General features: G+C 42.3%; 2 protein-coding genes across 2 annotated transcripts; one reads left to right on the top strand and one right to left on the bottom strand.

Moving 5' to 3' along the window:
- Window positions 1–550: 550 nt before the first annotated feature.
- LOC147460919 (uncharacterized) lies at window positions 551–2,752 on the bottom strand. Its single transcript, XM_086504428.1, has 3 exons — window positions 2,462–2,752; window positions 2,122–2,384; window positions 551–2,072 (listed from the first exon to the last, which is right to left on the bottom strand). The coding sequence occupies exons 1-3, from the start codon at window positions 2,750–2,752 to the stop codon at window positions 551–553; spliced, it is 2,076 nt and encodes a 691-aa protein (XP_086360554.1).
- Window positions 2,753–5,006: 2,254 nt separating this feature from the next.
- LOC147460918 (uncharacterized) lies at window positions 5,007–7,209 on the top strand. Its single transcript, XM_086499821.1, has one exon. It carries the CDS (start codon window positions 5,637–5,639, stop codon window positions 6,909–6,911), a length of 1,275 nt encoding a protein of 424 aa, XP_086355947.1. The 5' UTR covers window positions 5,007–5,636; the 3' UTR covers window positions 6,912–7,209.
- Window positions 7,210–15,038: the final 7,829 nt, after the last annotated feature.

Raw genomic sequence — 15,038 nt, 5'->3', positions numbered from 1 at the left:
TACCAAGACTGAACAAAGCTCAATTTGGAATGAATTGTGTACCAGGAGAAATTCCACTTATTGTGTAACTTGGACGCCTTCTCCTAGAAATCCTCTTCTGTCCACCTATAAGAAAAGCCATACATTTCATCTATGGTAGTTGGGTTACGGGTATTGGTACTATTCTGCAAAGAGAAACCCAAAAGCTAAATATTCAACTTGCCCAAACTCAAAATTTACCTGCAATTCTCGTTTCATATACCGATTGAGAAGCACCATCTTGTTTACACAAAGAACCAGCAAAGTAATTCAAATTTCACACGTTTCAATAAAAGTACCACACTCTTGGCACTACCAACAAATCAAAACAGACCATGCAATTTCACATAATCGAGTTCAATACTATTTCACCAACAAAATTGCAAAATTACAAAAGCTTTTCTGTCAAGGATTCTAGCAAGCATAATCAGTGTACAAAAAGCCCAAAAGCTCTATGAGACGCTACATAGCTTGCACGTTATCTAGAAGTCCATAAAATAGTAGAGAACACAAAATGCTACATTGCGATCCTCTATGCTGCAACGTTTATGAATCTTCTTTTCTTCTTGTTCCATAAGGAGAACACATCATCCCAAGGCATATCTGAAGTGGTTTCGGGCCCATTCAAGCCTATAAACATATAGTTTCCCAACGTTGTCGTGTTCATGCTTGTTCTATGGGCTGATTTGATGTTGTTTTGACAAGAGAACCCTCTTTCTGCATCAGCTGTACTTACAGGAACCACTGAGAGAATCTCCCAAAGTCTCATTAAGTTGGGGAATGAGTCATGCATGATAATGTCATCTCTACATACTTCCCATGCATCACGGAAGCTTTTATGTTTAAAGTTGCTAGACAAAACAGTGGTAAATGAGTCCAGTTCTCCCATACACTTCTCTACACTCTCTACCAAGCTTCCAAATTGGCGAAGAACTTGCAACAACCATTGCTTGCTACAAGCTTCAAGCAACAACTCTTCACTCGGGTAGTGCTTTGGGCTAAAAAGCTTGCAAGCCTCGAAGATTGGCATGTCTTCTTGCATCCTTGTAGTCAAATTCTTCACGACTTTTATGACTAATTCTAGATGCATGCAATCCTCAAAAGATCCACCTATGCTGCTTCCCTCAATTTTGTCAAACCTTAACATGTGAACATGCATATCTCCACCTGCATCAAAAAAAGTGATCTGGCCACCTTTTGTTTGCTGAACAAACTGTTTCAAATACTTTGTTCCACAATTAGCCGAGTCTCTCAAGAATTTCTTCTTCAAGTTTTGCAATGCCGCATCAGCAAACCCTGATACGTTAGCAATATCCACAAGATTGGATTGAAACTGACAACTTAAAAGATGCAACTCTGAACATACATCTGCTAATAAATGCATGTAAAACTGGTTTGCATAGAGGACAAGCCCATCATAGAGGCTTGGCTTCTCTTTTCCAAACTCCAAAAGCAAAGCTGGCATAAATTTTACCATGCGTTCCATCACATGTCCACGTGAAAGCCACCTCATAGAGTGGATACGTAGCATGGCTAACTCCGGCAAATTTAATGCTCCCTCAATAAGCTTGAAATCATCCATCCTCTTTCCTGATGCATGAAGCCAAGTGTAGATACTTCTACAAAGCTTGTCCAAATGCACAAGTTCTGGAAATGAGTCAACAGCTTGACTTGCCGCGAGATTTTCATGATGGGCAAGACAATGCACAAGGAGGAGATGGGAAACATCTGCTCTCATTTTAGCAATGAGTCCATGTCTTTGACCCACCATAACTGAACACCCGTCAGTCGCAAGTGATACAAGTTTATGGATAGATAGCCCCATCTCCTTTAGCAATTTCACAAGAGCATCATAATTAGCTTCTGCTCCACCATCATCAGTTTTTATAAGCTTGACAAATGTAACATGATTTTCACCTTTACCCCCATTTTTCAAATAACTGACATAAACAATGAGATGACCCTCTTTCCCCCTATCTGTACTATCATCTACCATGAGTGAGTACCAAGGGCTTGCTTGCATTTCTCCACATAAAGCATTCCAAAGCACGTCCCTGATTGCTTGTATGAATTCCATACCAGCCGTTCGATTCAAATAAGTACCATAATACTATATGGCGAGGCATATTTGGCAACCCTTGCTCAATCTGATGAAGGCAAAGCTTCTCAAAGAGCTCCATAGGCCCAGCACACTTCACGACGAAGTAAATTTGCCACATTATTGTGATCACACGTATTTTCTCCTTGTCTTCAAATGTTGCGACATACTCGGGAAGAGGAATGCATACCCTCTTTTCCTTGTTTGCCCACTTCAAGGCAACTAGCTTATGCTCATCTGAAGCACTATGCTCATTTAGAGCAGAAATCTGGAGTGTAGATGAACCTTTATTGCAAAAGGGGTTTTTTGTTTGCAATAGACACACCACTCACACTTTACTCTAACCTGTCCTTCAACTACCACTGGATATGCCCATTTGTGCTCGAACTTCCAAGCTGGCCTCCATTTTCTTAGCTTTTTAGCTTTAGGAATTGGTTCCGAGCTGGTTGTATCTTGCACTTCTTGGGCCTCGTCGTTATCATCTTGTCCTATCTCTGGGCTTTCTCCAAAAAGCTCCTCTATGACTCGAGCTTTTTCCTTTTGAAACTCCTTCTCTTTTCTCTTGCTTTTTCCTTCCACAGCTTTATAAAAGCTTGAAAGGTCTACTTGCTTCTTCTTCTTCTTATCGCTTTCCATATTCAAATGAATCAACACTAATAATACATAGCTGTCATTGCTACTCATTCAAGATGCAAGCAAGTTTTAAAATTAACTTTCATAATATAGAAAAGAGCACAGATAGCATGAACACAATACGCTTCAAAAGTAAGTTCACATACCAAGGTCCAAGCAAGGAATAAGCACTCTGGTCCTCAAGTAAAATATAGCTCCTCAAGTAAACATATAGCTAGATTCCAGTCTCTCAAAGAAAACATAATAAATGAGATTTCTTTGTATCAGGACTGCAAGGCAAACATGGTACATCAGTAGTTCGTCTAAATTTAGTTCGTCCAAAAAATTTAGCATCTCTCTCTCTCTCTCTCTCTCTCTCTCTCTCTCTCTCTCTCTCTCTCTCTCTCTCTCCTTTTTTTTTTCCTTTTCATTTTTTCTCAGTTCTGGACCAGTATATACTTTTCACAGATTTTCAGCTGGTTTGTGTCTGCTTAGTTGTACACAGCATTAATTGAGGTCTTTAGGCAAGTGATGTCAGCTTTATAGATAAAGTAATATGTCATCATGCAAGAGACCATACTATACCATGGAGTTCAATGCAGTCATGATACTCTCGAGTATCACTCCTCCATTAAGCTACACGAAACTTCAAAAAATCAAAACATGCACATGCTACTTTTGAAACTGTGAAATGCAATTAATAAATGGTAATCTTTGAAGTGACTAACTTGTTGAAAACAAACAAAAGACATCCCTTCTCCAACCTTTTCACAAGCCAAAACAATATGAGCACCTATGTCATGCTGCTATTGAAATTAACACAAGTTGATTGCTCTACTCGCAAGAAGGAAGAAAATGTCCTTAAATACCTTAGACATCATCTACATCATAGCCTCCAAATTGCAATGCATATACTTGAATGCAAATTCGATAAAATAAATGGCGAGATTTGTGTAGGACAAATAGTTTGCAGAAACAAATCCCTACCATCTCTCAGGAAACAAAACATGTGTGATGTCGATGCGAAATCAGAACTTATGTTCATAGAATCATCTGCAACCCAAGGTTGTAAAAAGTCTAGCTATATATTTATGATTCTAAAAGTCTTCTCTATAGGTACCATAGTTGTCCATGTTCGGAAAGGCCGCCAAAGAAACTGATACAAAGGGCTTTGTATGATCTTTGTAAGTATGCAGCTTGCACTAGAGCCAGGTGATGTCCTCACATGACTAACAAACACACCCACCCATTACTACAAATTTCAATAGCATACAAAATCTCTTTTCCTTTTACCTGTAACATCTATTCAATGCACATATCTCAACTATGATGCAAGCGCACGCACACACAAGAAGGTTCAAGGGACTTGGCGATTTGACGAGAAAAAGCATAAGATTACCTTTAGGCATTGCTGAGATGTTCTTTTGCTACAATCAAGAGGCTTCAGGAAAGAAGCCTTCACCCTGTGTCATCCTTACACTTCTTGACTCCGAGTCTTGACTCCTAACTCGATGGCATGATCATGCGCAAAGACGACGCCTGCATCGACATTGTAGAATGCCAGGACGAGCTTTGGGCGTCAATATGTAGCTGGCTTAATGTGTCTGCATCCTCCTCCACAATGAGGGCTACACAGAGAGACTGGGGCTGCAGGCAATGCAGCCAGTATTTTAGGACCAGGTGACAACCAGTTTGATCATCGATGTTGCACAGTGTTGCTGCCTGCATCAGCCGATTCAGCCCTAGCGAGTCGCATGCAATCTCTTAAGTCTCGACTGCTCAGTGCTCTGGAGTTTGGAGTTTAAGCTTTGAAAATTGAACGCACGCGCCGTGGAGTGCGCAGCTGTATTGGTTCCCTCGCGAGTCAGTAGTTGTGAATCACAAATTCGCAATTGCAAAATGAAATGGAGTAGGTGTGCTGGCAGCTGCATGCAACCCTCAAGGTTGTCTCAACCTTTGCAATTTTATTAAAGTTGCTTACCTTTGGGCTTATGCTATAAATCAAACCTGGACTCCCAGGCTCCCACACTCCAATTAGCGCATGATGTGAAACCGGCATCCATTTAACCTTGGAAGGGCATTTTAAAAAGTGGCTCTTCCTAGGGAAGGCCAAGAGAATGCCATCCCTTCCTTACTGAAGGGCTCCTCCGCCAAAGTGGCCTTCGGTGGGAAGGTCTCCAAAAAAAATTTCCAGGCAAATGCAGGGCTAGGGATAAAGGAAGGGTGGGAAGGGTTGCAATTTTCAGGCCTAAGCCGAAGACCTAGCGGTATAAGGGGGTTTACACATTGAGCACATGATTTGGCGCTCACGAGCGTGTGCCGAGCTGAATGACAATTGCCAACGTGAGATTGCATGAGCAAAACATGGAGCGCCAAAAATATGGATGACCTACTAGAGTTTAGCCTACCCTCGCCCAAACACACAAAGCAACTTCCAAAGCCTCGAATCGTGGGCCCGTACGTCTACAATCATTAATTCAGCCAATCTGTTGTTCCGGTTAAGTTGCAGATGCAGCTCCCAATTTTACTATCTGAATATAGGCGCCAGAAAATGTGTTACTAGGTAGCGCCAATTTACATTATATGATGGTGGGCGGGGCTATAGTGTGAACACCCTAAAGATTGTCCTGGCCCCTACTTTGCTAGATAAAAAATCTTGTGTGAGAACAGTGTGTTCGAGTGTTCCAAGGTTCCTGTCGAAGGTCGACAAGAAATATATATTCTGTAGGCCTAGGAGAATGTCCTCGCATGGGTAGCAACGTCCGAGACAGCATCAAAGAAACAGCGTGCTCTTCTTCTGTAGCAACGCGGAATCAGACCAGCGGCAAGGCTCTCTCTCTCTCTCTCTCTCTCTCTCTCTCTCTCTCTCTCTCTCTCTCTGTGTGTGTCTGTGTGTGTAACAAGCATAATGCCGAGCTGTCTTGCTGCAGACGTATTGTCTTCCGATGACGAGAGCTTAATTAAAGAGAAACCCCGAGAGAAAGACAGAGATGGCAGGTCGCAAAGTTGTCTCTCTGCAGGCGTAACTTCTCCTGATGAAGATGAAGATAGCTCCAAGGAGAAAGGCAGAAAAGGCCTACTAAAGAAGAAGAAACAGCTGAAAAAGGAGGTGAAGGAAGAGCAAGAGCAATACACAGAGGAGATGAAATCCAGAAGCGTAATGGGACGTGCTATGGTTTGTCTCACGTGCGTCAGTGTTCCCGATGTCACCGATGAATCCCTTTCTGATGCAGAAGCATCCACGACGAGAGGCACAAAAGAGAAAGATCAGCAGCAGCAACAGGGCAAGCTGAAGAAGAATAAGGAAGAGAAAGAGAGAATGTTGCCGGAGCAGCAACCCAAGAAGGTGAAGAGTCAGAAGCAAGAGAAAGAGAACATTGCAAAGGAGCAACCAGAGAAGAAGCTGAAAAAGTCTAAGACAGAGAGGGATGAAAAGGTCGCGATTGCCACCGAACCAAAACAGAAGAAGCTGAAAAAGTGGAAGACGGAGAAGGATGAAAAGGTTACCATTGCAGACGAACCGAAGAAGCTGAAAATGTGGACAACAAGGAAAACAGAGAGTAAGGATGAAAAGGCCACAGTTGCTAATGAACCGAAGGCGCTGAAGATGGAGAAGGACGAAAAGGAGAAGAAGAAGATGGAGAAGGAAGAACAGCAGAAAATGGCCAGGGAGCAGCAACAAAAGAAGCTCAAGATGGAGAAGGAAGAGAAAGAGAAAATGGCAAAGGAGGAGCAAGAAAAGAAGCTCAAGATTGAGAAGGAAGAGAAAAAGAAGATGGCCATGGAGCAACAACAGGAGAAATCAAAAATGGAGAAGGAAAAGGAGGAAAAGCTTGCAAGGGAACAACAACAGAAAAAGCTCAAGCTGGACAAGGAAGAGAAAGAGAAGATCGCAAAAGAGCAGCAAGAGAAGAAGCTCAGGAAAGAGAAAGAAGAAAAAGAAAGGATGTCAAAAAAGGAGCAAGAGAAGAAGCTCAAGACGGAGAAGGCGGAAAAGGAGAAGATTCCAAAGGATCAGCAACAACGGAAACCAAAGGGGGAGAAGGAAGCGAAGGAAAAGAAAACGAAGAAGCTAAAGGAGAAGAAGGAAGAGAAAGAGAAGATGGGAAGGGAGGACCAACAAAAGAAGAAGTGGTGGAGCATGCTGAAGCAAAGCAAAGCAGATAAAGAGGAGAAACCCTAAAATAGTAGTTGAGTAAGGAGGAAATGGAAGGAAGGACAACTGAATCAATAGAGGAGAAAACCAAAAAATAGTAGTTGAGTAAGGAGGAGGAAAATGGAAGGAAGGACAACTGGAATCAATAGAAAATACTGAAAGTAGGATAGAATAAAAGGTGACTAGTACGGCCGGCGGCTTCTCTCTCTCTCTCTCTCTCTCTCTCTCTCTCTCTCTCTCTCTCTCTTTTGCGCAGAGGAGCTTCTCTCATTTTCGGACTTTAGCCTTTATCTCGTAGTTTTTGACATGTGAAAAGGGCACTCGCTCTGCCGTTAAAGAACACATATAGATTGACAAGGGAACAACAACGGAAGAAGTTGAAGAGTGACTGGAAGAAGCGAGAAAGGTCTCCAAGGCATCCAAAAGAAGTAGACTGTTAGACTTGGAGCTTGCATATTGATGATGCTCTCTAACCTTGTTAGCATGCAATTCTTTGTATAAATTTTTATTATGCTCCTTGCATATCGAAAGACATAATACATATCAAATGAATGATAAGAGGACTCTGGCAAGACAAAGTGAAGAGAAGTGATCCAATGCTGAAATGGACAAGTAACTCTTGAGTGACCAACCATTCTTACATGTTGAGAGCCTATTGTATAGCTTGCTAGTTCCAAATAGAAAAGTTCTAGCTTTAAATGGGTGTCAATATTGAACTTACCAAACTTGCGTATTCGTATTGATAGCGTAGGAACAACTTTTGTGGCTTTGCTTCAAGAAAGATGATCACTATATATTGTGTGTGTGTGTGTGTGTGTGTGTGTGTGTGTGTGTGTGTGAGAGAGAGAGAGAGAGAGAGAGAGAGAGAGATAGCTCGAAGAGGAGGTCGCTAGTCTAACTTCCAAAAAATCTGCAAGGCGGCTGGCCTTTGAAGAAGAACACCAAAGGTGGTTGAAAGCTAAAGCCAATCTAGCATAGCAACATTGTGAGGAGGTCGAGAGGGTGAGGTTGATATCTAGGGAGACCTTCCTCCATCTAGATGCCGCTAATCAAGCACATTTCTTTAGGGCCTTGAAAGTCAAGAAGAGCCAGGGCTCCATCCACTCACTCACATATGAGAACGGGAATGTTACTCAGGATCAAGATGAAATGGCTAGGATGATGCTTGACCATCTAAGCCAAATTATTGGCCAGCCAAAGAACCGCTCTCAAGAAGTGGAAGAAGCCAAAGCGAACTTATTCAGGAGTGTCAATAGGAAAATTCCCCCACCTGAAGCTAATCAGCTTGAGGTGGACCTTTTCGAAGAGGAATGCTCGCTTGCATTGCAAGCTCTTGGCAAGGAGAAGTCCCTCCGGTGGGACGACCATACCATGGAATTCTTCAAGGAGTTTCTAGAGGACCTCAAGACCCCCGTCACGTGTATGGCCAACCAAGCTTTTGTCTGTGGGTCGTTGTGAAGAGAGGTCTTATTAAGCCTATCCCAAAATAGGTGTGATGCTTGCATCTTAAGCACTAGCGTCCCATAACCATGATGTCGGTGGCCTACAAAATCATGGCCAACACTGTCGCTCTTAGAATTGCCCCCCTTCTTGGAAGAGTTATCTCTCTTCATCAGCACGGATTCATACAAGGAAGATCAATATATGAAAATATCTTGACGGCAATGGTGGGCATTGAGTACGCAACCTTCACTAACTAGGAGTGTATTTTGCTTCAACTGGACCTGGACAAGGCCTATGATAGGATTATGTGGTCTTTTATTGAAGGTGTCATGAAAGAATTGGGCTTTGGGCCTCGCCTCTGTCGACTCATACACACTCGGGGTGCAGGCAACCAATCTGAACTCTTATTCATTAATAGAATTGTGGGCTCCTTTGAAGCCAAAAGGTCTATCAAGCAAGGGTGCCCCCTCTCTTATTTGCTATTGGGTCACATCCTCTAATTACGATGCTCGAAGCTACTATTGAGCGAGAGGAAATTCAAGGTTTACTATTTGCTCGTCAATGACCAGCTTCTCGCCAAGCTGTTTGCGGACGAGTTGCTCCTCTTTTTGAAAGCAACCGTACTCAGGAAGGCCCTGGAGATTGTGCAGATATTTGCTTTGGCTTTGGGATCAAAGTGTAGTATTGAAAATTCTAGATTAATATCTCTAACAAAAAAACGATACCTTTGATCCATCAGTCTGGTCAGGGGAGACTGTGTCTAAACGAAGGATATTCGGCATCTGGACGCCCCCTTGGGGGTAGAAGTTACACACCAGCAAAGATTCCAATGGGTCCTAGAGAAGATCCAAGAGAAAATGGGATGGGAGTTTGTGTTGCTTCCCTTCCAGAGTCGAGTCAAAGTGATCAACTCATTTATGCTTCCCTCTATTGCCTTCACCAGCCCAATCCTCAAAATAGCCAAGTGTAACTGGAAGGAGTTTTTGAAACCTATTAAAAGATTCTTATGGAGAAATAGCACTAAAGCCTCGTCGATGTGGCAATGGGCTAAGTGAGAAAGTATCGCTCAGCCGGTGGTCCAAGGTGGCCTGGGAATTCTGAACACTGCGGTTCATGTTGAGGCCCTATGCGCCAAGTTTGTGGTATCAATTGCAAAACAAGACCAATCTTGGGTTGTCATGACCAAGGATGTGATAGACAAGGCAAAACTTGCTCTAAGGGTGGTCAATGGAAAGGGATTGAGGTTCACAACAAACTTTTGGCCCCGAAGTGGTCTAGTCTAAATTTGGGTGGCATCACGGGAGAGCTGATGCCTAAGTGTAACAAAACATCAGGGGTACTGGAATGGGGTGAATTGACGAGATACTTCTAGAACTCCATATGTCATTGGTCCCCTTGGCTGTCTAAAGTTGTTGGTGTAACCTTGAACCCTTATTGGAGAGAAACTGCAAGAAGGATCAATAATAAAGGACTCCAGTGGTGGTTGAGCAACTTCTGGGATAGAAATAGCGCTTGCTAAAAATTTGTTGACCAGGTGGTAGCCCAGTTTCAACTCAATGACATTGAGAAGCTTCTTGTTAACAGAGTAGTTGAAGGCATGCTCAATATAGTGATGCCGATTTGGGAATCTACTTTTGAGTGGAAAGCTTGGAAGTGACCTTTCTATAGTCATTTCTTTAAACTTCATACCAAAGGAATTTACCAAGTTTTAACATACAAGGTGGATTGGTTTGTCCCATTGAACAAGCACTGAAGAAGCAATGGACGAAGGCTAGATGGGTGGAGGTCACGAAGAACATCTAGATTCCACAGTGGCAGGTTCTTTGGGGGGCCTTGCCGATAGGTGACAAGATACAAGCTCGCGGTATCAGGTCCGATAGATGTTCAGGGTGCACATTGGCTAGTGAAGACCTCGCCCACATGTTCATAGAGTGTCTGGCTCTTAGAGGGGCCTGGTAGAAAAAGTGTGCAAGTGGGTACAAAAAAACATGGAAGATAGGGTTTTTCAAGAAGGATCTATGCCTTGGTGACAGTTTCGAAGTTCTACAATGCTTATCTATATTCAAATTGTTAGGTATTGTTTCCTCAACAATATTTGGAAGGCCAAAAATTGCCGCGTATTACATAGCGATCTCTATGTAGCTAGCTTCTCAGAGATTATACAGGAGAGTAAGGAGATAATGTGTGTGGTAAGTAAAAGGTATAACTCAAATGATTGGGTTGGGGCGATTCTCACCATCTGGTCAAGATGTGCCATTTTAGGGCTTGAGAACAGGTATGTCTAAGTTCTGATGTAACCTTATGTCCCTCAAGGCTTGGCATGAGCTTGAGGCAGCTTTGTAATCTCTTTGTGACATTTCAATATAACCACCACTCACAATTGTGAGTTTTGTTAAATAAAAACGAAAGGTTAGTTGTAATTGACTATTTTGGACAGTGGATGCATGACAAGGTCTATAAACTTAGACCCTTGGTCAAGGCATTAGAGTTGGAATGCCTATTGAGACAACCAAAAAGAGTTTGGTAACAATTTTAAAGCAATTTCGCATGGCTACCTCGAAATGTTTAAAAATTCCATCAAGTTGTTTGTTCCCTCGGTAGACTCATATCTAGGAGACAAATTGGATGGTCACTTATCTGAATTGGTCCCTCATTTGTGTACACTCAGATATTGAAAGCATCCTGAATTGGGTGAGCCAAACCCTTTATTATATAAATTGAACAAAGTAAGAACTCAACACACATACATATGTTACCAATGCTTATAACAATAGCGATTCGGATACTAGTCTCAATGAATAGTTTCTATTGATCTGCAAAAGATTGTCAACAAAGCAACCTTGAATGAAGCCATATGGTATGGGACGCATGGTTTCATCTAAGAGCACTTTGTATATGTTTTACTGTTCAGCTTCCAACACAGAGGTAGAAAGTGAAGTCCAAGAGGTTGTTACACCTGCCAAAGAAGTTTTATATGAGGACATATAAAGTCCAAGAGGTTGTTACACTCGACAAAGAAGATTTATATTAGAGGCACATAAAGTCCTTAAATAAAAGAAAGAATAATACATAACAATAAGTTATTATTTAGGAAAACATGAGTGTAGAAACTCATACTTTAAGACACACAAACAATTAAGAGCTCATCGTAAGTCTCAAGGGAAAGATGTCACTCCACCTAGTGACACACTGTAAGGTGAGAGATTTGGAAGACGTATTCGTTTAATAATGAATGGTTAATTCTCAAATAGGAAACATGCACACTGTCAAAAAGTAAGATTATTGTCTTGGATTCGAGTAAGTTCATGGGTAGACGGCCACAAATACCAAGTCACAAAGGCACACACAAGTAGGGTGCTTAGTGCACATTCATGCTCGATGGTTCACTCATGTGCAAGCAACGTAAGCAACTAATCATACACATTTGAATTGAATATCACTAATTGAAATGATACTTATCGGTTCGGTTAGTCAATCCTTCCCAAAGAACCGTTACTACTCTAATACTAGTGATACATGAGTTGAATGACAGGTGACAAAGCCTCTCATGAAGAGCTGTAGTGTGAGCTCACTGACGTAAGAGAACTGTTTAAGAATGACCACCCAACCATAAGAGTCTTCTTAATAAAGTCTTAAACCTCGACAATTCACGCTTGTCCAGACAACACCCAAGGCTTTGGTGTGTCACGCTACACACCCCTCTGGTCATCGTAGGCCTCCTGAGATCTCGTGGTCCAGACTCCACGTCCAAGCTCTACATAAGCAGTGTGCACTACGCACCCTACCTGCACATGCAACATATGCTATGTGGCCCCATGCTAGATGATGTGACAACAACCAAAACCATAGCGCACACGCACGCACACACATACATGTGTGTGTGTGTGTGTGTGTGTATGTGTGTGTGTGTGTGTGTGTGTGTGTGTGTGTGTGTGTGTGTGTGTGTGTGTGTGTGTGTGTGTGTGTGTGTGTGTGTGTGTGTGTGTGTGCGCGCACGCACGCATGTGTGTACATACATTCACACACACACACACACACACACACATATATATATATATATATATGTACTAACATAATATGGTGGAAAAGGGAGCCCTTTACACGTCTTCCAATGCGACCTGAAGATCGAAGTCCAAAACAAAAACAAACCCCTTTGCACGCGATAAAGAGGGAGAGAAGGGGAGAAAGAGAGAGAGACCGTCGAAGGCGACCAGCCGTACTAGTGTATATATATATATATATATGTGTGTGTGTGTGTGTGTGTGTGTGTGTGTGTGTGTAATAATTAAACTTATTAAGAAACCATATACTAATTATGAACTAACTTAAACTAACCATAAACAAGTCTAAACTAATTTAAAATTTAAATTAACCATATAATAAAATTAATCAATTTCAGAATATAATCTTAATTCATAAAACAGTGAACTTAAAATTAATCAATTAATGAGCCTCTGCGCGAAGGCTTCCTGCCAGTGCGGCACCCTTTGGGCTTGTGTGTATGTGTGTTTTTCTCTGCGTGCTACCTTCAACCTGTACGGTTGCCCGTTAGGGTCTTTTTCCTGTGGGTGGGTGGGTGTGTGTGTGTGTAAGGGTGCGAGTGTGTGTGTGTTAGCGTAGATCTTCATCAGAAGCTAGGATTTACCAGCTTTGCATCTGTAAGGAGCTTGAAAGTTAGGTGTACATTCGGTGTAAGGTCTTTGTTCGCTTCAGTGGGCTTCTCTCCAGCTCTCATGAATTTCGGTGCTCCCGACAAGTTGTATGACCGATTCTGTATTGCCTGCCCTTTTCTCTCACAAAACGCAGGAAAATGGTCGCAGAGTCCTCCGAAATGGGTGAAATCCAAGTTTGCTTACTCAAGGATTTTGAGGATGCCAGGAATGCTTGGGAGGGTCATGAACCCCCACGGAGGTGCTTATTCTAGTTCAAGCTTTCATGGGCCCAGAGGCCCAGTATGCTCTCAATGAGGTTATTTTGTTTTTTCCTGGGCAAGATATCCATTGCGTAGGATGTGGGCCAGTGGGTCATTTTCCTTCTTGAACGTTAGGAAGTCCTAGGAGTGTATTTTGGTGCAAGAGCTTCTATGAGGTTTTACTGCCAAACATTGACGCCGCAACATGTTACTGGAATCATCTCCCTTGTATTTTGGGACACATATAACATGTGTATTGCCATGGGCCCTCACCAAGACTATCAAAGCCTCATCCATCACAAGTGTTCAATTTGGGTGGAGATACTTGACTTTTTGCGTACATGACGACGCTTTCTTCCTATTCTTGCTTCTCATTTGGGTAAAGTGATCACTGATATGGCTTTCCAAACTTGATGAAAACACAAATCGGTTTTGTGTGCTTTGGGATATAGATGTTTCCACCCCTGCATGCATTATTGTTGACTCGGGTGACCCTCCCATTGGAAAACGCCTTTTCAAGCTCAAATGGGGAAAATTTGCCAACTTCTGTTTTCGTTGTGGAAAATTTGGCCACATGCAATTTGAATATCTTGAGCCAAATTTGTATCCTCCTCTTTCAGCAGTTCCAGAGCTTGTGGTTTCCCCTCAGAAAGAGGTCTCTAATCCTAGATCATCTTCTATTGGGACCTTTACCTTGACTACTACTCCGCCTCTGGATAAAGGTAAACTCAAATCTGTCGGCTCCCCAAGCACTCCAAACAAGGGAAAGGCTACAGTTACTCAAGAGACTAGGACTAAGGCAAAGCTTGTGGATTCGCATGAAGGATCTACCCTGAAGAAGAGTGTTAAAGCACGATTACCACTTTTTTCTTGTAATTATGTACCCCTTGTTGTGAAATCTGCGGTGCAAAACCCCTTTCCTTGTAATGATAATCGCACACTTGCGACGGAAGCATGGAACAAGGTGGTGCACTCTTATAGAGATGCAATGCTTCATGGGGATTCTCCATCCCTTGCTGGCGCTACTTCCCCTGATAGGCATGCAGGATACTATAGTCGAAACACAATTGGTTGATGTTGATGTGCCTATGGGCACGTCAACTTTGTCACCTTCTTTCTCTTGCCTTGTACATATTCTTAGAATGCATAGTTTTGTTAAATACATCTCATACAATGTGTGCGGGTTATGCAACCCTACAAAGTGGCGATTAACTTGGCACTATGTATATACATGTAAGACAGATATTGTTGTTTTGGAAGAGCACAATCAACATGAATTCAATGGGCAATGTTTGTACTTTGTTGTAACCGTTCTTGTGTATAATGATCCGTTGGGTCGCTGGATGGTGGTTCAGTGTATGATTAATGGCCGGGTGTATGAATTTGGGGGGGTCTATGCGCATATAGCCTCGTGTTAAGGGGCTTCTTTATGGCGTGATATGTTCTCATATCCATGGCTCTCCAATGCTTTGCTTTGTGATAATTTTAATAATGCCCTCGTATCTTCCAATAACGCTACAAGTCATTCGTACATGTTGTGGGTGGAATTGCAGGCTTGGACAGATTTTATTGCACACACACACACATGTTGGATTTGTGGAGTCTATTGCATCCAAATGTTTCTGGATACACTTTTTGGCATAATGCTCAATCCTTGTATCGTGCAAGATTAGATCGTGGTATGTTCTGGATATGCAACAATATGATGAATTTGTATACAAGATGAGTATTGATCGCACATTGCTGTTGTCTGATCATGCTCCTATTCTAATGACCTTGCGCTTTGGGGGTCTAGACTG

This window comes from Adiantum capillus-veneris, chromosome 3 (assembly GCF_014529385.1).
Source record: "Adiantum capillus-veneris isolate H3 chromosome 3, ASM1452938v2, whole genome shotgun sequence".
Classification (NCBI taxonomy): Eukaryota; Viridiplantae; Streptophyta; class Polypodiopsida; order Polypodiales; family Pteridaceae; genus Adiantum; species Adiantum capillus-veneris.
The sequence above is the reverse complement of the archived record's forward strand: the minus strand, read 5'-3'. Positions and strand labels throughout refer to the sequence as shown.

Excerpts from the sequence above, each read along its gene's own strand:
- LOC147460919 (XM_086504428.1), bottom strand. The coding sequence starts at position 2,752 with ATGGAAAGCGATAAGAAGAAGAAGAAGCAAGTAGACCTTTCAAGCTTT. Across the intron at positions 2,385-2,461 it reads CAGTGGTAGTTGAAGGACAG|ATTTCTGCTCTAAATGAGCA; the intron begins GTTAGAGTAAAG and ends TCTACACTCCAG. Across the intron at positions 2,073-2,121 it reads CCTCGCCATATAGTATTATG|GGACGTGCTTTGGAATGCTT; the intron begins GTACTTATTTGA and ends ACAAGCAATCAG.
- LOC147460918 (XM_086499821.1), top strand. The coding sequence starts at position 5,637 with ATGCCGAGCTGTCTTGCTGCAGACGTATTGTCTTCCGATGACGAGAGC.